Source organism: Oxyura jamaicensis, chromosome 7 (assembly GCF_011077185.1).
Source record: "Oxyura jamaicensis isolate SHBP4307 breed ruddy duck chromosome 7, BPBGC_Ojam_1.0, whole genome shotgun sequence".
NCBI classification, from domain to species: Eukaryota; Metazoa; Chordata; class Aves; order Anseriformes; family Anatidae; genus Oxyura; species Oxyura jamaicensis.
The window spans coordinates 9,568,218-9,591,544 of NC_048899.1; the positions used below are offsets into that span (position 1 = coordinate 9,568,218).

The following is a 23,327-nucleotide window of genomic DNA, read 5'->3' on the forward strand; positions in this document are numbered from 1 at the left end:
TGGATGTGCAAAAACATGCCTTTATTGTATGGTGTTACACTGTGTGTACACAATGTAGGACAAAGATTAAGATGCAATCCTTACTAGTCAATATATACATATATATATTTATATAGTTTTTCCACAGAAGAAAGCGATACAGCTAATACCATTTCCTTCCACAAGACATTTCCCTCCCCAACAATACAGCTTAACAGAGAAGAACAGAAAAAATCTGGATAGCACCAAAATTATAAACTGTACATATGGAACAGTTTATTAAAAAAAAAAAAAAAGAAGCATAAATCAAATGAATTAACTTTACATGCAAAGAGAACCAACAAGTCTGAAAAATTTACTATTCCTAAAACACTAAATTTTCCTGATTAAAAAAAAAAAATCACAACAAAATAGCCACAAAAATAAATTCCAAAATACAGGGGTCTCTTCTGATTCATGTAATTAAAAGATGCATGCAATAATAATACCCCCAAAAGACTTAGAAACAAAACAGGACTGGTTCTTCATTCCACAAAAATCCTCTCGTACATGAGCACACCTGCTTCCTTTAGCTGCTTTAAGCTTATTCTTTTTCTACGAAGCTCCAGAGTTCTCATCAAAATCCAGTCACTACATTCAGACATAAATCTTAATGAATACATCACCGGATGTTAAAAATCAAATTCTTTGTGAAGGAAATGTCACTTTTATATTATTAAATAAGCGTTCACAAAGTTTGCAGTTTACTTGTGTGTTCAGATGGATATGCAAATGAATGTAATTAATGCTATAGCTTTCATATCATGAATATTTATAAACAGAAAATTACTGTAGCTGTCATCCCCATAGGATATTCAGCTGCCAGGCTTTAAGAAAATCTTACACAATGAAAAAAATTGACAATAAAGTAAACATGGTTGAAAGCAAACTAATTTCCATTTCCACCAAATCTACAAAGATGGAGTGAGTTCATGTAAAAATCTAATTTTCCTTTTAGAAGGGATCTTAAAACCACACAGAAGTGATTAGAGACTTGTTTTCATTTTCTAGGGACAGCTGAATCTCACTGGAATGATATTCTCTCTTTCACAAATGGGTATCTTTCATTGTATCAATACAGTTAAATTAAATGTCCTGGTTTCAGCTGGGATAGAGTTAATTTCCTTCCTAGTAGCTGGTATGGTGCTGTGTTTGGGATTCTGGATGAGAACAATGTTGATAACACACCAATGTTTTAGTTGTTGCAGAGCAGTGCTCACACACAGCCAAGGACTTTTCAGCTTCTCGTGGTGCCCTGCCAACAAGCAGGCTGGGGATGCAGGAGCTGGGAGGGGACACAGCCAGGACAGGTCACCCAAAATGGCCAAAGGGGTGTCCCACACCACGTGGTGTTGTGCTGAACAATACAACTGGGGCGGGTGCTGCTTGAGCCCTGGCTGGACATCAGTCATCATTTGCACTGGGCATCACTCGTTTTGTATATTCCTTTATCATAATAATTATTTTCCCTTCTTTTTCTGTCCTATTAAATTGTCTTTATCTCAACACACAAGTTTTACCGTTTTTTTTTCCTGATTCTCTCCCCTGTCCCACTATGGGGAGGGGGAGTGAGCAAATGGCTGCATGGTGCTCAGTTGCCTGCCAGGTTTAACCACACCATCAGGTAATAAAAGGTTCACTTAGGATAAGGTCCAGTAAAAGACCCCTCCTCATAAAACAAAGAAAACAAAACTTTCCTTTTGCTGTGCTCTGTTAACACAGAATGCAGCATAGGATGAAAGCATAACGTATTACTCCAAGAGCATGACAAGAATATGTTCTAGTGATGAGTGAAACTTTTTCAGTGAGCTTATTTCATAACAGCATCAAGCTACAAAGATAATTCTGATGTGTAAAATAAAACGCGACAAGTATTTTATTTCCTAATAATCTACTCAGGAAGGTAAGCACCACAAAAACACTGGTTAAAACAAAAGCTGGCAGTTAAGAATGTAATTATGAAACTTCATCAAAAATATTTTTCCTTAGTCTGGACTAACATAGTATACACATCTCTGCACCAATTAATCCCATCATTCTTGTCTTTAGGAATCCATAGGAAAACTGTTACGACTAAGTGAAGTTCGGACACATATTTCATTGCCTCAGATATGTCTAATTCCTTAAGGACAACAGAACAGTAACATTAAGAACAGATCAGACACTGTGTTTCAAATGAATTTGAAAGACAACTGAATGACCAACCTGTCACAAGAGTAAACGGAATAAATTCCAAGTCCCACGCATTACCTATATTTTATGTAGGAGAATGTTTTCACCACAGCAGTTGAACTAATTCAAGATTTTCCTCTCATTGATCATGTATCCTAGATTTTCTAGAGGATATAAAGGTTCCTGCTTAGAGGAACCTCATTGTAGTATGTATACAAAGTGAGATGAAAAAGAACAGGCTTTATAAATACAAGCTTTTATTTTCAGATAGAGTCCTGGGACCCTCATCTGCTGGCAAATACAGGACTCTCACATGGTGAACAAGGCAGAGGTGGTTTTGTCACTGCAGTGTGCTGCCTGCCTTTTAACTCAGAACACCTTACAGCAAGCAGTACTATCTGTACAGGGTAGAGGATCTGAATTTCACCTTTCGAGAGACAGCGTAGCTTGGAATTGCCAAGTCACTACTGCCAGCTGTCTGTCCTCCTGCCCCAACAACTCAGATGGTTGAGCTACTTGGGAATCAGTTGCTGAATCACTGCAGTTCAGAAGCAGCATTATAATGCATGTCATCACCAGCTTCAGTTCACCATACATGCTGAGCTGCTGGATGTGGCAGTACAGCAGTTGATTCATTAGAAGCTCAGCTGTCTGTGTATCAAGCACGGTGTGGGCAGCTGGGAGCAGAACTCAGCCTCAGCCAGGCTTTGCCTACTTGGGAATCAGAGCCCTTGGGTGTCTTCATGGGCACCACATAAACTCCTAACACTTACTGAGAGAACTGGAGTTGTTCAGACATCGTAAGAAAAACCTTCACAATGAAAAACTGTATTTCTCTCCTGAACACACAAAGATGTGTTTAGTCAGAATTATCAGATACACTCATACAAGATGTCAAGAATTCGATATCCTACCCTTCTTCATACATTACAGAGGGAAAAGGGATATGGAGACATCCTTGGAGCAAAATGCCCTGGTTCAGATGAACACTGACTTTATTGTATTCTCTAGTAAAGAGAATACTTGGGAATGTACAGTTCTATGTGGAATTGCACTTTCTTATGAAGTTCTAATAGTAAAAATAAATAAAAGATTGGGCATCAGAAACTTCTAAGATCGTATCCTAATTTTTTTGCTGTTGTTCTGCATAACAAATACCAGTGTGAAAATGATCTGTGTATTGAATAATTAGGTAACCACGTAATTCACCATGTATGGATGTCTTCTTTTCTGAATCTGCTGTGTAACTGTTTCAAGGATTTTCTTGACTGCATAATGAGCTTTATATTATTAACACTTGAGTTAATCCCCCCCCCCCCCCAAGTAAACCTAGTGAGAACAATCACCTACAAAATGCTTCAAAAAAAGGATTCCCCTAGCATATACCCAAAATAAAATACAACAATGGAATATCTCTATGCACAGCATAAGAGACTTCCCATAAAGTTGCTAGTTTTGGTATCAGTAGCACTTGGGTTCAACCTCAGAAGGTTAAGGTAAGATTTAAATCACAATTTAACTAGCATTAGACAGATCTGCTTGTAAAAGAAAACTTCTCAATTTTATGTTGAACCAAAAACATACAGAAGATAAAGCCTCCAAATCTAGACTTCCTTACCATGTAGACTTGCAAACAATACTCCTGAAAGTGGGCAGTATGGTACCCAGTAACCATAATGTAAAGTCTAAACATAAGCTGAAGACCTGCACGATGTTTAGTCCTAATTCTTCAGTTTTTACAGTTGTACAAGTAATCATAAAAGTGTGAAACAATTTATATTAAAAATCCCAATGGCCAGTCTAGGATTCTTATGCTGTACTACACATGTGTGTATTTAAATACAGTGATAACTGTAAAGGTCTGGTAAAACAGCAGGTTAACATTCTACTACTGTTATTTTCCATCTTCTAATTCTCCCTTTTCATCAGTCTCAATAAAGCTGAATTCCCCTTCCACTGTCTAGTTCAGAGAGCTAGGAAGCAGAGTAAAATTCAATGATGAGTTTAAATAAATGGTTAAGCTAATTGTTTCATCACATTTTTCAAAAAAGACGACATTTATATGCTTTGCATTTAATACTCATATATGTTTACTATTTTAAATTAATTGTATAATTACAAGGTTAGATTGTGAAGTGAATCCAAGTTGCTATGCATTCTTGTATCTGAACAGACCATCATTCAACATGACATCTAATATCTTGTTTAGAAACACATTCAGTATTGTGTCCTAATTCTACCTTATAGCAATACACACAGCACATTCCACATCTTCGCAATCTGTTACAAGTATGTTTTTTAAAAAAACTTTTCATATGCATGTACATAAACATGCACTTAATTTCAGCAATTTTATTCGTATATATCACTTCTACCTACCTGCTTCTGGAGTTCTGCCAAGTTGTAAGGTAACGCACCTTCAGCCAGCGGTGCTATTCTCTCAATATCTGCCAAAGTTAAGCGCCTTAACACAAGGCAGAGGAAAGTAAATTACTGTTAGATAAAATAATAAAAATATATTCAATACAGTATTCCTGGCCACACCTCACAGAATACATCCTGAGTTTAAAAAAAAACACTTGTCATATTTGAATGCACGTCTAAGAATTCTGCTACACTGACATTAAGAATTCTTGGAGTTTGAAGGGCATTCTCTTCTTATAGCTGTTAAGTGGAGATAAAGGGACCTTATTATTCAGAAGTGAGTCCTTGATTACTAGTAATAAAGGACATAATTCACAAATTAAACATTTTTGCAATTCACAATTAAACAATACAATTCGGTATATGTTCCTACCCAAGTGTCCACGTGCAAACCCATTCCTGAAACATCAATACATTTAAAACTACCAGTGTATTATAGCCTTTTGGGATTACAGTAATTTGTTTTGCTATTTTATATGTATACCTATAATATGAAAATTAATAACTATGCTTGATATACACAATTCAATTAAAAAACCCATGCATGCACCAAACTCATTTTACATTTAATAAACTATTGTAAAGAAATACAACAAAACACAATTTTTTAAAATTAAGATGAAAATTAGTAGTTTTTTTTTTTGCATAGAAAACAGCAATATGATTGTTAAATGATAAAATTAATTATTATAAGTTACCCAGTAACACTGTATAAATCTGTGAGTTGGTAGAGAATATCTATTTCCAGTGGTGTAACTTGTCCAAATCGGATTGCAGAGTGGGTAAATTCCTCTGGATTTAAAAGGGAAAAAGAAATAAAGCAACTGTGTCATTTATCAAATTTCCTCTTTATATACAACTTCCACAAATTACTTCACTATCATAAAAAAAAAAAAAAAGACCTATCACCAAGAAACAAAATCCATAATGCAAATGGAAAAAATATTTTTAGGAGGATATCTATCTTGAATCAGGCCTTTTGAGACATAGAGCAAATCTGACTGCACAACTCTGATTCATGGTAAGAATTCATCATCAAAGTCAACAAAAATCCTCACGCTAGCAAGGTTAATAACACCACACACACAATTTGTGATTGTTTTTTCTGAAGTTCTGCAAAACAACAGAATAGTGATATTCACAGCTTTAAGGGCAACTGACTCATTTATCTCCATCATATCCATGTTTCTTTTAACTGCTAGCTCTCAATGACACCAAACTTAGATGTTTATCTAGCCAAATTACATGACAGATCATGACGTAATTGCCAAGCTACAATAAACAAGTTTTAGCAGTGAAAACACAGTAGCAATTTTCACAACACAAATCTACCCAAGATATATTTATGCATCTCAATCAAAAATAAAAAAAAAAAAAAAAGAAAGCTAGGTAATTTGTTAGCACAATTTGGAGTATGAGGACAGGCATTTTATGCTTTTCTTTAGGGATGAAGGATATGCAGTCTGTATTAACTTAAGCCAAGCAAAGAAGGCACACTTGGCACACTTTTTATCACACACAGACTTGGTTGGTCCCATCCATACAGGTAATAAAATCAGTGATGTAATCTGTCATAAAATTACTACAAAGTCAATCCACTCGTGCCTGCATCAAGACTGAAACATGCCCACTTTTTGTACATACAGGTATTAACTATGTCATAAATATAGATATAAACTTTATGTAAAACCACTCAGGTCCGTAAACACTAAGAAGTTATGTATTATAACCATTTTTCTAAAAAAGATTTAATCACAGATAAAGTAACTAAAGCTAAACAATATGGAAATTACTGATAATGGATTTTCCAACTTAATCCGTTCTATCTTATTTCCTAAGTACATAATCTCTAAGAAACCATGCATATCTTTCAAGGGGTGGTAAAATCCTCAATAATATATTGTCTTGCAGATATCCATTCAAACGAGCAAGGCCAGCAAGGTTTCTGCCACAGTTCCAGTTCTTCTCCCTTAATGATCTGGTTGAAAATCCTTCCTAAACTGGGAGGATGAAAATCACCCTTTAAACACCTATACAGTAGTGCTAACCTTGTGCTTAGTCTATGCAGGCCCTGGCTTGCCTTACCCTATATGCACTGTCAGTTTAGATTGGACACAACTAAAAAATTAATAAAGTGCAGGAAATATACTTTACCTTTTGTGACTTCAACATCTTTTCTTATACCTGCTATATTGCTGTATATCTTCCTAACGAGATCCATGTTATTCAAAAGGGCATTAAATGCATTGAAGTAGGAGAAGCTGACCTGATGTGAAACAGTTCCACCAGCTACCTTTAAAAATTAAATGAATGTGGTTAAGTACCTTAAGGCTTTTTAACAACATCTTATTACAAATTACAGAAACGTCCATTTGGGCAATTAAGGAAAGAATTAAAGATATCTTTCTACTCCTGTAATTCCATGTATTGGCGAGGGGCATCAGCCATGAACCTACGGACAAAACTAATTTTAAGCTATTTCTAATAGAAACATGAGGAGAGAATTATGAGACAGGATACTTTTTTCTTTCTTTCTTTTACAAACTGAATATTATGAAATGATTGGGTAATACTCATAGAATTATAGAATGGTTTGGGTTAGAAAGGAGCTAGATAGTCTTTAAAGGTCAACTCCCCTGGCATGATCAGGGATATTTTTACTAGATCAGGTTGCTCAAAGCCCTGTCCAACCTGACTTTGAATAATTTCAATAATGTGGCATCGACATTACTGAAATTGTTCCACTGTCTGACCACCCTCATGGTAATAAATAAATAAATAAATAGAAATCTTCCTTATATGTAATCTAAATCCAGCCTATTTCAGTTTAAAAACGTTACTCCTTGTCCTGTCAATACATGCCCTGCTAAAAAGTTTTTCTTCGTCTTCCTTATAAGCCCGCCTTATATATCGAAAGGTCACAAAGACATCTCCCCAGAGACTTCTCCAGGCTGAGAAACTCTCTCAGCATCTTTACGAAGAAGTCCTCTGATCATTTTTGTGGTTCTCCTCTGAACTTGTTCTGTAAGGTCCACATCTTCCTTGTACTATTATTCAAGGTATCTGATACACACTCTAAATGTGTAATTGAGTATTTTTCTAATAGAGATATGCACATAACCACTGCTTTAGACAAAGACAGTGAGTGACTTCTCCTATCAGGTAGAGCAACAACCATTTATTTCAAGGTCTACAGTTAGCGCATAATATAAATCCTATGGGAGATGGTATGTCTTATCAGTCAAGCTTTTGCCCCAAATTTATGTTCTTTCTGTGCAAAGTATAGTTTGCCCTTCTTTTAGGGGAAAGCAGAATATACTAACTCAAACTGCTTCCAATAGCACTTTAAGCAAGTGAACCAGACTGCCAAATTTTTCCGCTACTGCATCCAAGGAGTACTTCCATGTTTCACCCTGCTTGCTCTATTATGAAGGGAATAATCTCTAGGACTGAGGAAGTTATAAACAGGTAGGAAAAAACAGAGTGGGAGAGAATCACTAACATTTTAAGACATTTCAGCTATTAAACCCTGAACTCAAGGCACTTTTCTTCAGACTTACTGAAACTAAATTTTCTTCCACAAACGGAGTTAGCATATGTGAGCGAAGGGTAACCATGATTTCACTGAAGTCCAGCCCAGTAATCATACCACTTTTATTTTTGTCCTTCATTGCAAAGGCTTGTCTTGCATGTTCTGACTGCAGCTCCTAGAATTAGTATTTAGAAAAAGCATATTAGCAAATTCTGTAACTCACTGTTCACACAACTGTTGCTCATTTTGTATTCTTACAGCATGCCTGAATATATTTGTGCATGTAGACCACAAAAAGACTGCAGTTTATACTTATAGGCCATCCCAAATAAAATAAGAAGTCTGCACAATGATTCATTCCATGCACAGATTCATTCCCCTGTCATAGAAAAGCCCCTATTCAATTGTAAGGAAATATGCACTTACACTAAATGATTTGAGAAGTAACTTTCACATACCCATGTCCTGGCTGCTACATATTCCTTTATTAAATACTTACCTGGTAGAGAAACGTCTGATATTGATCTTAAAGACTCAAAGGGAACTGATAGCTTTCATTTCCAAGATTAAATATGATTGGGGTATTACAAATTAAATAACTGAAAAGTATTTGAAAATGAACAGGAGGACAGTGAAGATTATATAATATAGTTTCAGACTGCCCAACAGATACCTCCCATAATGTCAGAAATGGTCACTCATTTCAGGCAATTTAACACTCCTATACAATCTGTAAAAAAATCTTCATATAAAGCACAATGCAGTAACTTAACCTTAATATAATAATGATGGTTGTAAATTCTATGTCCAAAAAAACTTGTTTCCGTCTATTCAAGCAAACAATAAAGCACATTCAGCTGTCATTCAGACCTCTAGAAGCAGCTAAAATAATAACCTTGTTGTGACAGCCAGTAAGAGGGCAAACTACTGAGCTTATATCACCTCTACAGTAATTTCTCAAGTCTTGTAACCTCAAGATTAAGGTTTTCTAGATCAGATCACAGCAGGCTTTCTGCACCCTAAATCCCAAGCCCCATAAGACAAGACTATGAAAAGAAATCTAAAGGGAGGGACAGGAATATCAAACTCATGTATATCTTTTAGATCCTGCAGTCCATACTATGAGTATGTACTAAGGGTCTTTTTTTATTATATGATGAGAGCAAAAGGTTATTGTATCTTACAAGACAGCATTTTGGAACAACAAACGTAAAATCAGATTTTTATCATTTTGATCTGGGTTCAACAGCAAAAAGATGCTTCTTAGCAGAAATCTGTTTGGTTTTGGTTTTGTTGTTGTTTGTGCACTTGTGTTCCCAGTTTGTGTCTGGGATCATTTAAAATACGTAGCATCAAAGGCAGGACACAGTTTATTCCTTTAAAGTAACACCAACTTACACTGCGCCCTTAGAAGACTGTGCCAAACTCCAGCATCTCAATTTACAATGTAGATTTCCGATTCTATCCAGTCACAGTTCTCTAGAATCCACTCTAGATCTACTTTAATTCTGGATAATAATTGCAGTGTAAACCAGAGCACACCCATCACTCCCTACTTTTAAGCCAGTATGTTGAAGTTATTTTGTAAAAGGTCAGCTCTGGAAGTATATCCTCTATTTTTCCTCAGGTCTACTAGACAGAAATCTAGAAGTAACATAATCAGGTGATCACTGCATCTTAACTTACAGAATTCAGTGTGATTACCTACAATTTTGTGAACTCCTTTCTCCTGAATCATAATGTACATTTCTCCTATTTTACTCTTCCACCTTCCTCTATAATTTATGTCTTCCTCTACTTCCTTCTAGTATAATGATCAGTTCATAATATGTTTTTTCCTGTAACTTTTCAGCTTAGAACAAAGTCCAGTTCTAAGAGTGAGATCTTTTAAAGCCTTATTCATAGATGGTGCTTCAGCAACATTGTGGAAAATCAGATTTGCCTCCTGCAAAGTTGGCTGCATTTAAGACTAAACTCCCAATATACTTGTAGTAGCATGCAGGATAGTGAGAGGGAAAAAAAAGGGTAAGTATTAGGATGATGTTTACAGAACTAAAAGAAATGTTAAACAATCTAATAACTTCATGTGGAAGATTACATGGTTAACAAAACAATTATAACAAGAATGTAATCTTTCTCTTGTTGAAGTTAGTTTTGCTATTATATTCCTATGACAGAAAAAGTAGAGTGCTCAGTCCAGTTTAACTATCAATGAAATGTTCAATTTCCTAAAAAGTATATTCAATCCCATGTATTTACAGGATGATATTCAAGTTAAAGTACAATGAGTAAATACTGCTTACAGATCTGGTATAGAGAAATCATATTTCATCGTAACTGTTAGGATTAGTATCAGATAATGACGATCATTACCAGAATAAGCTCAAAATTCATAATGGTATAAATGTATTATTAGAGATGAAAATGAATTTCAACTGTGCTTTAAAAGAAGGTTAATAACTGACCTGCAAAAACTGAGTGAACTCTGAATAGTTAAGATGCTTCTTCCTGTTATGTCCAAAATGCAGTCGAATGAATTCACAATCCCAGTTGAAGGGGATTTGAAGATGTATAGTACTTTGTTCAAATATTTCTTTGACATTTGCTTTGTGGGAGGGAAAAAAACAAGAAGTAAGCTTTGGGATACAGTAAACCTACAAACATTCCAGGAAGGATACAAACAAATTAAGTTTTACACAGCTGTTTAAGAAATGCTTTAGTTTGTTAAGAATAATTGCTAACTGAGCCTTTACAGACTTTTGAAATAACACATTTGCTACGCAATGTGATACTTTCTGTATTACTCCATAAAACCTTGGAGTGTTTTATTTAGTTTTAATTAAGAAGCAATTTCCCTTGTACATGACAAATAAGAGCTATTTTGCATTCTGATACAAAAATCAATAGTGGTTCTCCATCTCTGCCAGGAGTCAAATTAAGCCCTTTATCAAGAGCGTAAATACCTGCATTACAATCTCATGCAATATTTGTCATAGTAAGTATGGTTTGATTGAAACTTGATTATTACAATCACGCTGTCTGAATATGTCTATTGAAGATAGGTATAAGAAATGCCATCTAAAACATATCATTAACTCAGCAGAAAGCACCTTATTAAAAGCTTTTGATAAGGCCTTAGCACAAAAATCGAATCCTATAAAACATAATTGGTAGTCTCAGTTATTAAAATGTTTTAAGATAAGTGAAGACAGAGATGTCCTCTTTTAAATGAAGAAATAAAAAATCCTGTCATTTCAGAATATGGAATTCTTCATATGCATACTGTACAACAGCATTATCAGTGCCTACCACATCTGAATTCAATCAAAAGCCTCATCTGAGAAAAAAGGCTTGCTTTAGTCATATATAGCATTAGCACTCTGCAATACAAGCCTGTTTTTTGTGCAGATTATCTGAGCAAATAAAACGTCTAACTGGACATCTATGAATGCATTGTGAACCTTTTTTGAAATCTACCTCAAAAGTACCTGAATTGATTTTAGCATTTGTCAGCTAATCTTGTACCTGCTAACAACCAAAATAAAATATGGCATATTGCTCAAATTTAAAACAAAATATACATTATTTTAGCTGAAAACACACCTCTTTTGTAATATGTTTAGATTATTTGCTCAACACTGGAGTGGTACAAACATCAGCTGCATTAAAGGCATACCGTAGAACTATTAAACAGTTCTTTTAAAAGACAGAATGTAATGAGAAGAACTTTGATATCTTTTGCCTTTAAGAACTATTTATTTCAAATGAATGTGTTTATTTTGAGTGAATCTCTATGCTAAAAGACTACACCATTCATCCTTTCAATTCTGTAGCTATTCTAGTAGTGGGCAAAACACTATATGGTTTTATATTTTCAGTGAGGAAAGGAAGGGAAATATTCAGAACAAGTATGTTTCAGAATGGGAACACACAGTAGGATCATTGGCTAGATCACTTGCTCCACAGATAGTTTGAGATTGCACATTTAAAGAGCAGACCATGACTAGTGAGTGACTTAACTGTATTTTAGCCCTTACTTACAGGTCGAACACAGACAACAAAGAACTGCTGCTACTTAAACCATAGTTTCCAATGCAATGTAGGCTAACTGAGGTGTTCAGGTAAGCAGGAACCTTAAAAACCTTGAATAGTTGCAACTGTCCATTCATATCTACTAATACACAAAGTGAGAGCTAGGAAAATGAGATGGAACATCAAATACAATACACTGTTTTATTTTGTCACACTTCCTTTGAAAGTTTTGTCTGTAATAGGTTTATTCACCACTGCTAGAGATCCCCACATACTACTGATTCACCGTGGATTCTGACCAAACTACCTCGAGTCTGCATGTACTACAAACAGATCTACGCAGCCCTCTGTTGAAGTTGCAAAATGGCACTGAACTGTGAATGGAACAGAAGACTGGCCTGCTTAATTGGATCTATTGGCTTGGCTACTAATGTACAACCAGGGCATCAGCTAGTGATTAAACATCTGTAACATGGACTGCTTTTAAAATACTGAATTCTTCTAATGCAAACTTAGGAAATAACTCACCGAAGCAGCCAGAAAATTTAAACTGCATTTCAATTGTTTCCAACAATTATTTCACAATGTCAGAGGAAGGTTAAAAAAAAGTTTCACTTTTTTCTTATATGAAATTATTCATACATGTTCATATAGACAAATCTTCCAATAATTTTTAATGAAACTGAAGCCACTGGAACTTTCCTTACTCTCACTCAAGCATTTAATTGTATATGACTTAAACCACTGAGGATTATTTTCCCACAGTATTGATTTTCCTTCCTAAAAAAATTTATAACTAGTCATCAAAACATCACAGGTTGAGATTTTTCAGCACATAAAAATAATATTGGTAAATGAAATAATAAATTTACATTCAATAGTCGAGTGTATCAGTACTTGAAGAATCCTGCTAGCGGCTAGCTAGCTTTAAAAAAATATATCCAAATTAGACTTTTGCTTCTCTGAAAATTCAGTCTCATTATCCATTTTTCTTCACTCAGCAATATCTGACAATCACCAACGTACACTGCATTTGTTACAGCCTGTGTTTTAAGATACGCTACTGCACCTAAAGCTTAATACCATGTTGGCTTTGTTTATGAAACATTTGGGGTGCAGGAGCAAAACTGTGTATGTGTTGTAAATAAAACAGCTGTAAATAACTGACATAGTTAAGACCATTGAAACTCCACACTTTTCCAAAGTGGTCTGGGATTCTCAAACATCTCCAGTAAGCACTAAAATTTACTACTTCTCTACCCAAGATTAGCAATGCTTTCTCCAATTTATCAAGAATAGCTTCTTTAATCCAATTTTGTTGGCTTTTCTCATATTTCAAAGGGCATTACCATCACTACTACTAACAACTCCAGGATGAGAAAAGATGCAAATGGACAATCACACTTCAGAAATGCACAATGTGATCATGATCTGCACTTTGACCACTTTGATTTATGACCAAATGTCTGATTTTCAATTTCTTTTTTTCACAGCATAAGCAAAGCAATGATAACAAAGAAAACTTAAGTGTTACAGTAAAGGTACTTTTTTTTTTTTTTTTTTAATTTTTATTATTTAATCTCTCTCAGTCAAAACCCCGTAATGCTTCTGAATTAAGATAAACTACAGGAATTTCCAACAGAGCTATTTCTGCAGGGAGCAAACAGCAAATTATTTTTAAACCCTTTCATTTTAGTATGACATTTTACAGAATGCATTCATTGTCCCTGTCAATACATGTTGCTCACTTACTAATGTCTTCTCTTACTCTTTGCTCACCTTTCTGCAGTGGAATTCTTCCTACTGAGCTGATAACTTTCTTTCTGAGCTTATAGCAAAGCATTTTCTTCTCAGATAGGCATACAAGTCAGCATCCTGATGACACACTCAACTTACCATCAGCCCCAGGAACAATAAACCTACTACTCTAGTGCACTAGTACATTACCTCCAAGGCGACATGCATTCTCTCAAGATTGCTTCAGAATTTCCCCACCCAATCATTTTAAACAAATTATAGATGCCTGGAGCAGCTATCTGCAGGCAGCATACACACGACTGGCTCAACCTCCATCAACACCATTACCTAGCAGGCTCAGAAAAATGATACAAGAAAAACAAGTTTTTTTAGAAAATACTGAATTTCAGAGAAAGGGGAAGACAACTTTAAGTTATAAACACCAAGATATTTTGTCGATGAGGATGAGATATAACAGAACACCAACACAACTGAGCAGAGCATTACACATCTAAATCCACAGAGGATACTGCTAGAGTTTGTATCTTTGAACAAACATTTTTGGCACCCCTCATGGTGGTGATGAGATCAGGAAATCAAGTGAGCTTTGAGGTGTTATCTATCACTTATTTTTACTAAAAGCTCCCCCAAATGCAGAGTGGAAACCTCACAAATTTCCAGTGCAATCAGACTGTAAAGAGAGTTTGCCATTCCCTCTCACAAGTGATGTAGTATCAATCATGCTTCTTAGTGACAAAAAAAAAAGTAAATGCAATAGTTTTAAGTACTAGCGTAAGTATATCAGAGGTTTGTATACTAACAGTGATCCAAATATAAATGCACCAACTACTTTGAGGTGAGAGCAAAAAGACAAGTAGCAGGATAAGTGAGAAAGCTAAAGTAGAAATAATTGCCTTGTATTTCTCTTATTTTAAAAAAAATCATCAGTGATTCTGATTAAGATCAAGATTAGCGACAGGCATAATAATGAATGGTCAATATGTATAACTTTAACGTGGAGTTCTCCTTTCCTGTTTCCTCCTGCTGAACTATGATTTTGAACTTAATACAATAGAGAACATTTGAGATCTTAAGTTCTTAAGTTATTTACTATTATAATAAATAAGGATGGACTCCCATTCTACACTGCTCACAAATGTTTAAAACTGTGGCTTAAACCTGAATCACACTACGGAAAAGAAGTAACAACAACCAAACAACATGACAACAAAAGAAAGTCAGACATTTTCTGTATTATCTGCATGCGTTAAGCAAAAGGCACCTTGAAAACAGGCAACTAACATATGGCAAACAGAAAGCCAAGGAAAATAGTAGCTTTAGTGTACTGCACTCTTGGTATGAGCATGGTGTTTTTCTTACATCCTCAGATCCACAGTTGTGTGATTATGAGATTTTTCTGATTTCTTTTAAAGGTTACAAATAGTATTTCATAAATCAGTACTCGTATCTCCAAATCCTGGCATTTTCAATCTTATTACTCTTTTAGAAATGGTGGAGGAGTGAGTACTAGTTATGATCTGCATTTCCTGAAAAATATTACTCAAAAGCAAAGAATTATAACAACGTATATTCAACTCATTTCTCTTATTCTTCTCACTCACCTTCATCAAGTATTGTCAAAGTCTACCATGTTTAAGGGAAATCTGAACTTTCTTTCCCACATTAAAACATATTGCAAAATAGTTATTTTAAGAAAATAGACAGGACAAGATCACGGTACACTCCATTTCTGGAATTACTTCATTATATTGACATTTATTATTTCAATTCACCAACATCATTGTAATGTTTAATATAGTTGCATTAATAGGTATTCAATCCCTTTACGACCCAGAGTGTCTTGAAAGAAGAGGCCACTATACTCTGCATAATACTTTTAGTGAGATGTTGAGCTGCAGGATGTTTTTAAAACCTTACGTTTAGTATCATAAATATTTTCCAATAATCTCAAAAATGATTCAAAAACTCTGAATACAGAGGAATCACAAACACAAAGGCAGTAAAATTGTTTCAAAATCTCATTGTTTTAGATCTGTATTTCTATCCACATTAGCACGGGTATCTGACTAAAAACAATCTGTGAAATGCTCCAGTTTAACAGAGAATAGCTTTCTTTGTGGTGACTCTACAAGGAAGAACAGCTAGAAAAGCCTTGAAATTGTACATTCAAATTAAAATTGATAGTCCAGATCATTGTATGGTTTGTCCAAGGGAAGAATTATAAAGAAAAACTGTGTAAAAACTTCCAGTTAGACAATCTATTTTTTGAGAGAAGTTTCAGTGATGGTCACAGACTTCACCCTTAACCACAGTAAGGACTATCTGTTTTAGCATAGAAGCACACCAAGTAGCTTGAGCAGATTTAAAATATAACTATGCTTTAACCTGAATTCAGGTCAAAAGTCCTTTGCAGAATAGCAATAAAAAGAAATTTCCTTTGTGCAACAGCATTAACTTCATGGTCTGTCTTTAAATATCCACTCATGTTAAGTAGCTTGGTCAGTTAGATCCCATGATCAAAAGAGCAGAACAGTTCTTATCTTTCCTGGCTGCAGATAGCAACCCAGAACAAGAAAGATAATGATAATGCATGGGGAAAAAAAAAAAAAAAAAAAAAAAAAAAAAAAGCCTTTCCTTATCTGCCTTGGCTGTTGTCTTTTAAATATTTTATGGTTAAAGCAATATTGTAAGGGATCATCAGCAACACATCCCCTGGAAAATAGTAGGAATCTTTTATGAAGACATACAAACATTTAAGTATGAAAGATTTATTTTTTCTATTACTTCATGATTAAAAAGGTAAACTAAATTACACCACTGCTTGCATCAATGGGTTATTGAAGTAGTTGTATTATATTGCTTTTTATTCAGAAAGCTAACAAGTAGTCCAGTGCAGCTGACACACGTAAAGAATATGAACATGCTGTGCAACCAAGTTGCTCATAAAAAGTAGGTCTAATTCAATTTTCTTGCAATAGACCTGCTATACACATATTGCAGCATACTATCTACATATCTATAGCAGTGATTCATACGGGATTTCAGGATGTCCAAAACTCCTGGAAAAATATCCCAAAGCAATAAGAAAGTAGATGACATTAAAGCAACAAAGTCAGCACACAGAAGGCTTCCTGTTTCAACAGTTTGAATTAATGCATATTGCATAGACGAAGACATTGATTAGTGCAGCATAGCCAACAGATACTTCTACCAAATAGTTTCTAAAGAATCAAAAATTGCTTGCCCTTTTCTATTTGTCAATTCAAAAGAAAGTATTTTTCTGTAATGCAATTTACTTAATAGTTTCCTCACTGAAAAGTTAGAAGCTAAACTTTTGCAGAGTCAAGCGTCATATGGAGGGTAAAGACAACTGCAAGAAAATTAAGTGTTCATGGGCTGAGCCTGTGTCAGTAAATAAATCCTAAAAAGCAGATGATGTGAAAATGCCTGGAAAAACTTGCTTTCAAGCACAGAGACAAGTCTAAAGAATCAGCAAACATACTTAATTCTCTCCAGATAAGTGAAAAATTCGACTATATCAGGATAATTTTTTAAAATGCCGTGCAGTCACATCCAAATGATCTGAAGATATGGCTAGCTTGGGTGCAGGTGTAGTTCTTACTATGGTGCAGATGTACTTCTTAATATCAAATTCAGAGCCAGCACAGCTTTCCTCTACTTTTATGGTTTAAGCCCAGCTTGAATACACACCAAAATTATCTCACATCCAGCAAGACCAGTGTTGGTTCAAGTTACTGGCCTAACAGACACAATTCGATCCTGTGTTCCACTCTCCAGCACCTCCAACCCTTGCTCCAAAATCACAGTGCAGAAAAACCCTCAATAAATTACTCGCAATTCTAGCAAGACTTACTGGCTTGAGGTAGCATTGGAATCAGTACAATCACATTCACAGTGTTGCATCTTAGCTAGAAAATCTTGACATGTTTGCTTCCATAATCAGCTTGTCCATATGGTTTATCTGCTGAGTGGATAAATTACCCACTAATAAAAGAGAGCTGAATTGTTTAATAGCATTCTCACACTAATTGGTTAAGCTTATTCCATTATAGTATATTTCTAATAATTTACTACAACTTTCAGCTGTTAGTATGTAGAGCTTTTAGTTTACAGAAATGTATATATTGTACATGTTATGTTTCACAATATAGCACCATTTACTCTTTCTACTTCAGTCAAAGAAGAAAATTCTCTCTACTAACTGAAGAGACCTTATATTTCCTTTCTTCTCAATAGCTATTTGCATGGATTCTTTGAAGAAAATCAGCAGAGAAAGTGTCATGTTTCACCATGTCCATCTTCCTCTAAAGACCTACAAAAATCCTAGTTTTATATATTCTCTTGTCTTTACGTGAAACTGAACTGTGTGCCTTTCTGTTTCTGTGGTATGAAAATGAAAGAATACAGGTCTCATTTACAAGATAGCCTTTACAGGTGACAAGACTGACTTGAAAACTGACAGAAGTACCAAATTCTGAAAATATCATATATCATCATTCACATTTTCCCCACATACATTTATTTGCATAAAACCCAAGTAAAAGTAAGTAGCCCATTTTACAAAACTAAAAAAATAAAGTAAAAGCAGCAGTAACATTAAAATCTGAACCACAAAAATAGGTACTATTTTTTTTAGGTACTATAGGTTACAGCTTACAATTACATATAGTCATAATTGCAATAAAATTTATTTTTCAAAAAAACATTAGACCAATAGCAAGTTTTAAATTCCCTGAAAAGTTTGCTAAGTTTTATCAGCTTTATGAAAAAAAATGAGAAAGATATTGAAAAAATATTTGTTTTGCTGTTTCTCTTGTTTGTGTTGTGCTTTCAGGCTCTAAGATAATGATGTGCTCATAAAAATGATTCTCAGTCTGATTGAGGAATCTGTGTATAACCTAAATTGCTTTTTGTTGTTTTACAGAACCAGCTATTTCAAGTGTGTTCATACGAGCTACAAAATGCATACCCCATTTTGTGAAATTATTAAACATACCATGATTAACAAGGTCACACTGATTGCAGTAGTTTGTCTACATTCTAATGACTACATTTACTGACTTCACCTTTGCTTAAGTTCTAAGAGATTTTCTTTTCAAGATGTTGTGTGTCTAAATTGCTGAGTATTTGACCATTCAGTTAATCATGTAACTTAATAGATGTCATAATTCAAGCAGTTTGTTTCATACAAAGACCCATGCATTGTTTCGTTTTCCAAAGCTGCAACGGTTTCCATAAAAAACAAAGTAGTACAAGCAGTAAGTGGTTACAAATCCAAGCATAGTTTGTATTTTCTTTATTAAGAAGTTTATTCTTTTGTATAGAAATAACATTTATTTCTCATTCCATTTTATTAAAATTCTTAGCAATGATTTTATCTAATTTTAATAAATTGTACATATTTTTAAAAATATAATCTAGTACTCCCTAAACTGCAATGTTAATAACAGTTATTTAGCAATATCAGAAAGCATAAAGGTTAGCCTAAAGAAATTTGCCCAATTGCTAATATATGTGTTAGAAGGAAAGAAAAAACCTTAAAAGGCCATATTTTCTTCCTATTCTTTTTTTTTTTTTGAAAATAGATGATCTAGCTAGAAGTTACACTCGTCATATTGAAGTAAGACTTGTTCCTCAAAAATCAGAGAGCTAGACTAGGAACTCAAAAGATCAGACCTCCTTCATTTCTATTTTGAACTCTTCCTATATGAAATGACAATTCTCCAAAGATACCAGGATATTCATATCAAGTTTTAAAAAACCCTCAACAACGAAGGAGCTCAGAGTCCATGACAGGAAAATTTTACTTAGGATGATGCTGAACAGAATAGCATTGTATTAACTACTTTAAAGAATATGAAAAATCTCGATTCAAAAATACAGAGCGAAATATGTTTCCTTTATTTCTTAAAATTGTATCACTTGGAAGAAAAAAAAATTACTCATGCAAACTCTTTTAGAAAGTCAGTATAGTACTACACAATATGCATTTCTAGTTGTGATGAGCTATTTTTATAATTTATACTATTATTATTGCTTTCTTAAACTGTTTTTCTTTAGATATTCTTACCAAATGTTACTTCTCCATTGCCAGTCTTGTCAAATAACTGAAAAGCAACAATGAATATTGCATCTGGAGTACACAAAACAGATTCAAATGCCAAAAATTCTTGATAGGAAATCAACCTACAAAGGAAAATATAGAAGTTACAAAAATGTCAACAGATTGTTCAAAATATCAATGGTATTTTGTGTTTCATCCTCTAGAAAATGTTACAATCCAATAATTATAGAAAAAAGGACTGAATTCTTCCTATCCATCAACAACATAATATAACTAATTCTCAGTGAGTATCTACTATTTATTAACTTGTAATTATATATTTAGGCAGACAGCACTTAAAAACCGAGACAAATTCTATCAGCATGAAGTTTACAGGCCTGTCATTATATTACTTATTTTAATATTTCTCAGTATTTCTACTGAGGAAGAAAAGAAAGTTTAATGTAAATATAACACTATAAAATAAACATATTCTTAAAACAGTGTATAACATTCATTTAAAAAGTCTGAAAAAGTTATAATTTAGTGTGCATATAGAAAAAAATATTACACTTCAAATATAATATGAACAGCAAAGTTGTGTACAAGAAAGAAAGGACAAGAAAGAAAAAAACTGTAAGAACATTTGGACAGTTGGACATGACCAGGGAAGCTAAGGATTCAAATGTAACAATTGATCACAAGACTACGAGTTGTGCATGTAAGACATTCACCATACAGAAAAACGCAACTCAGGATGCATCAGGGGAGCTTTTCTGTGCGAGATGAAGAAGCAGCTGTATCACCAGATAGGGCTCTCACGACATCTCTGGAACGCTGCATACAAACCAAAGTCCTTGTGTTCAACACATATAAACTCAGACTTGAATGGATGCACAAGTAGCTTATTACAACAATCATAAAGAACTTCTCTAGAGGAGCTCAGCTTATTCTGACAAGGAGAAAAATATATATATATATAGAAAGACTCTATATGAAGGCTCTATATTCTTCTATATATAGAAATGTTCTATATAAGAAAACCTACAGAAAGATGAGCCTCAAGCCAGAAGATGAAGGATAACTTTGGCACAAGAACAAAATTGTGCTGTGTTATCTGTAAAGATATTCAGAGTGGGCATATACTGTGGCCTTTCCAGAATACTGCAAGTAAAATCCCTAGGTTTTAACAGGAAATATGGTTTCTTAAAACTACTGTGTGATTTCAGCCTTGTAAAAAACAGGGGACTTAAGACTGACAACTTAGAATATTCCATCCAGTTCCAATTGTACATAATTGATCTGAATTTATAAATGTACTCTTTAGAACATTTTATAGTATGAGTACTAAATGTACTCTTCATAGAAGATCATTAGCTCATAGTGATTACTTCACACATATGCCACTTATTGTTAAAGATATATGTATAAATTCTGTTTCTCTTAGAAAAAAATCAAACCACACTATTCATTAGTTTATCTAGTCTTTCTCTGACAAAGTATATGCAGAATCAAGATACTTTAAACAACATTACATATTTTAACATTCTTGCATAAATGTATCATACATCAAAATACAGAAAACAGTGATTTTGAAAGGAATTAAGATGTAAGAAATATAGCATTATGACACTGATTTTGTCACACTTTAGCCATTAAATCAAAGATGAGAAAATGGTTCTCCAGATGTGAAGTCAACTTCATCCAAATGATTATTTTGATAGATAAGGGTTTAGTATCAAAGAAACAAAATATCCCTTAAAATAATTGTACATACTTCCAAACATATCTCACATAAAGGCATAAACCTGGCATTAATTCCTAACCAGGAAACTTTATAACAGACAGATCAAGTGATGATCCCTGTAGAACGCATTCATAGAAGCCTGAACCTGAAAGAAGCCATTCTTCAGAGGTCTCTCTTTAACAGTGCCTACAGCAAAAGGAGATAGACACATTCAATTTCCTTTCCATAAGTTCAACTTGCAATGCCTAAGAGCAAGGATCCTGTGATCCTCCATTATCAGGGTGGAGGTAACAGGAGGTGGATTAAATGAAACAATGGAGTTTCCCATCCAATCACTATTCAAGTATTGTTCAGTGAACCTGCTGTATTGTAGAGTTCATAACATCTAATCACTTACCTCTCATTTTATTGCTAACATTAAAAAAAAAAATCCTATTATTTCTTCTGTACCGTTACTCTTCAAAGTAAGCACACAAAGTAAGCCACATGGTTAAATTCTACTCTATCTTTGTTTCATATACAACTTTTTGCTCTTTACACATAGCTTCTAGATATAATGTACATCCCTATTGTGAGTATCCATTATGTGAACTCTTTCTTCAGGAATTCACTTAAGAACATCGCTTGCAAATTCTAAGAACAATATACTGATCAGCAGAGTAGCCAGAAATAAGCAATTAAAATGAAGAATCTAGAATGACTACTGTAATTCAAATTTTGCAAGTTTGAAGGGAGAAGAAAATCTTTGATTTTACAACTTGAATACCTGCTAATGTCAGATTAGACTTATGTAACCAAGAAGCTGGTTTTGGCACACATTTATATATGAGAAAGGACATGTACCTAAATGCTAGTTTTAAAAGCAGTGCCAGCAATTTGATGGCATGGGAATGCTTAACTGCATCATCAATTAAATCCTACTGTATTAAACAGACACCAGAGAAAGGAGTCGTTTAAGGCCAAACGCTAATTTAGACCTCATCATATTAATTTCTCAGAACATACATTTGTAACAGTGAGGAATAAATATTTTGAAAATGAAGAATCTCTTGTTATAAGAACTACCATAGGGAATTCTACTAAAGCAAACTAGTCTTGTACTGTCGTAATGGGAGAGGGCAACAGTTGCAACAGTTAAGTAAGTATTAAATTACAAGCAGAAGTAAAATAAATAAATATTTGCATAAAGACAGCCAGTTTCAAAATGTGCTTTTCCGTTTTTTTCTTAAAGCAACAAAGTTAAGTCTAAATGAAGTCAACAGATGCTAACAAATAAATGTTACTAAGAATATTTTGAGTACTTATTTGAAGGGCAAGCAAGATTATGACAACAGATACGGGAATTAAGTTTCATAACAGAACCAAAGCTTCTCAGTGACTTGCTCTGTGACCTTGGACTGTCATTTAATTTACAAAGGCCTGCACGGAATAGGACTGGTGATAGCTCCTTGGACTTTATAAAGCAAATTTAAGTCCTTAGAAAGATGTAATTAATGGAAATCAGCAGAAGATTACAATAATTATTCATGCGACATATTAAACTCTCTGTAGAGATGATATAAGAGTGGATTTTGGTATAT

At 34.2% G+C, this 23,327-nt stretch overlaps 1 protein-coding gene across 3 annotated transcripts in view; it reads right to left on the minus strand.

The window, feature by feature from the left end:
- Positions 1–23,327, minus strand: part of SLC25A12 (solute carrier family 25 member 12) — a 50,613-nt gene that overhangs the window by 19,420 nt on the left and 7,866 nt on the right. The window contains exons 2-8 of one of the 3 annotated variants that reach the window (XM_035332479.1): positions 20,735–20,837; positions 20,028–20,143; positions 10,612–10,751; positions 8,175–8,321; positions 6,769–6,907; positions 5,313–5,406; positions 4,570–4,654 (exon numbers count right to left, since the gene is read on the minus strand). In XM_035332479.1, the coding sequence (XP_035188370.1) occupies positions 4,570–4,654; positions 5,313–5,406; positions 6,769–6,907; positions 8,175–8,321; positions 10,612–10,751; positions 20,028–20,143; positions 20,735–20,763 (750 nt within the window). In that variant the 5' untranslated portion in view covers positions 20,764–20,837. Of the gene's footprint in view, positions 1–4,569; positions 4,655–5,312; positions 5,407–6,768; positions 6,908–8,174; positions 8,322–10,611; positions 10,752–20,027; positions 20,144–20,734; positions 21,934–23,327 lie in introns of all 3 variants that reach the window. The other 2 variants (XM_035332477.1, XM_035332476.1) reach the window with 2 other exon arrangements.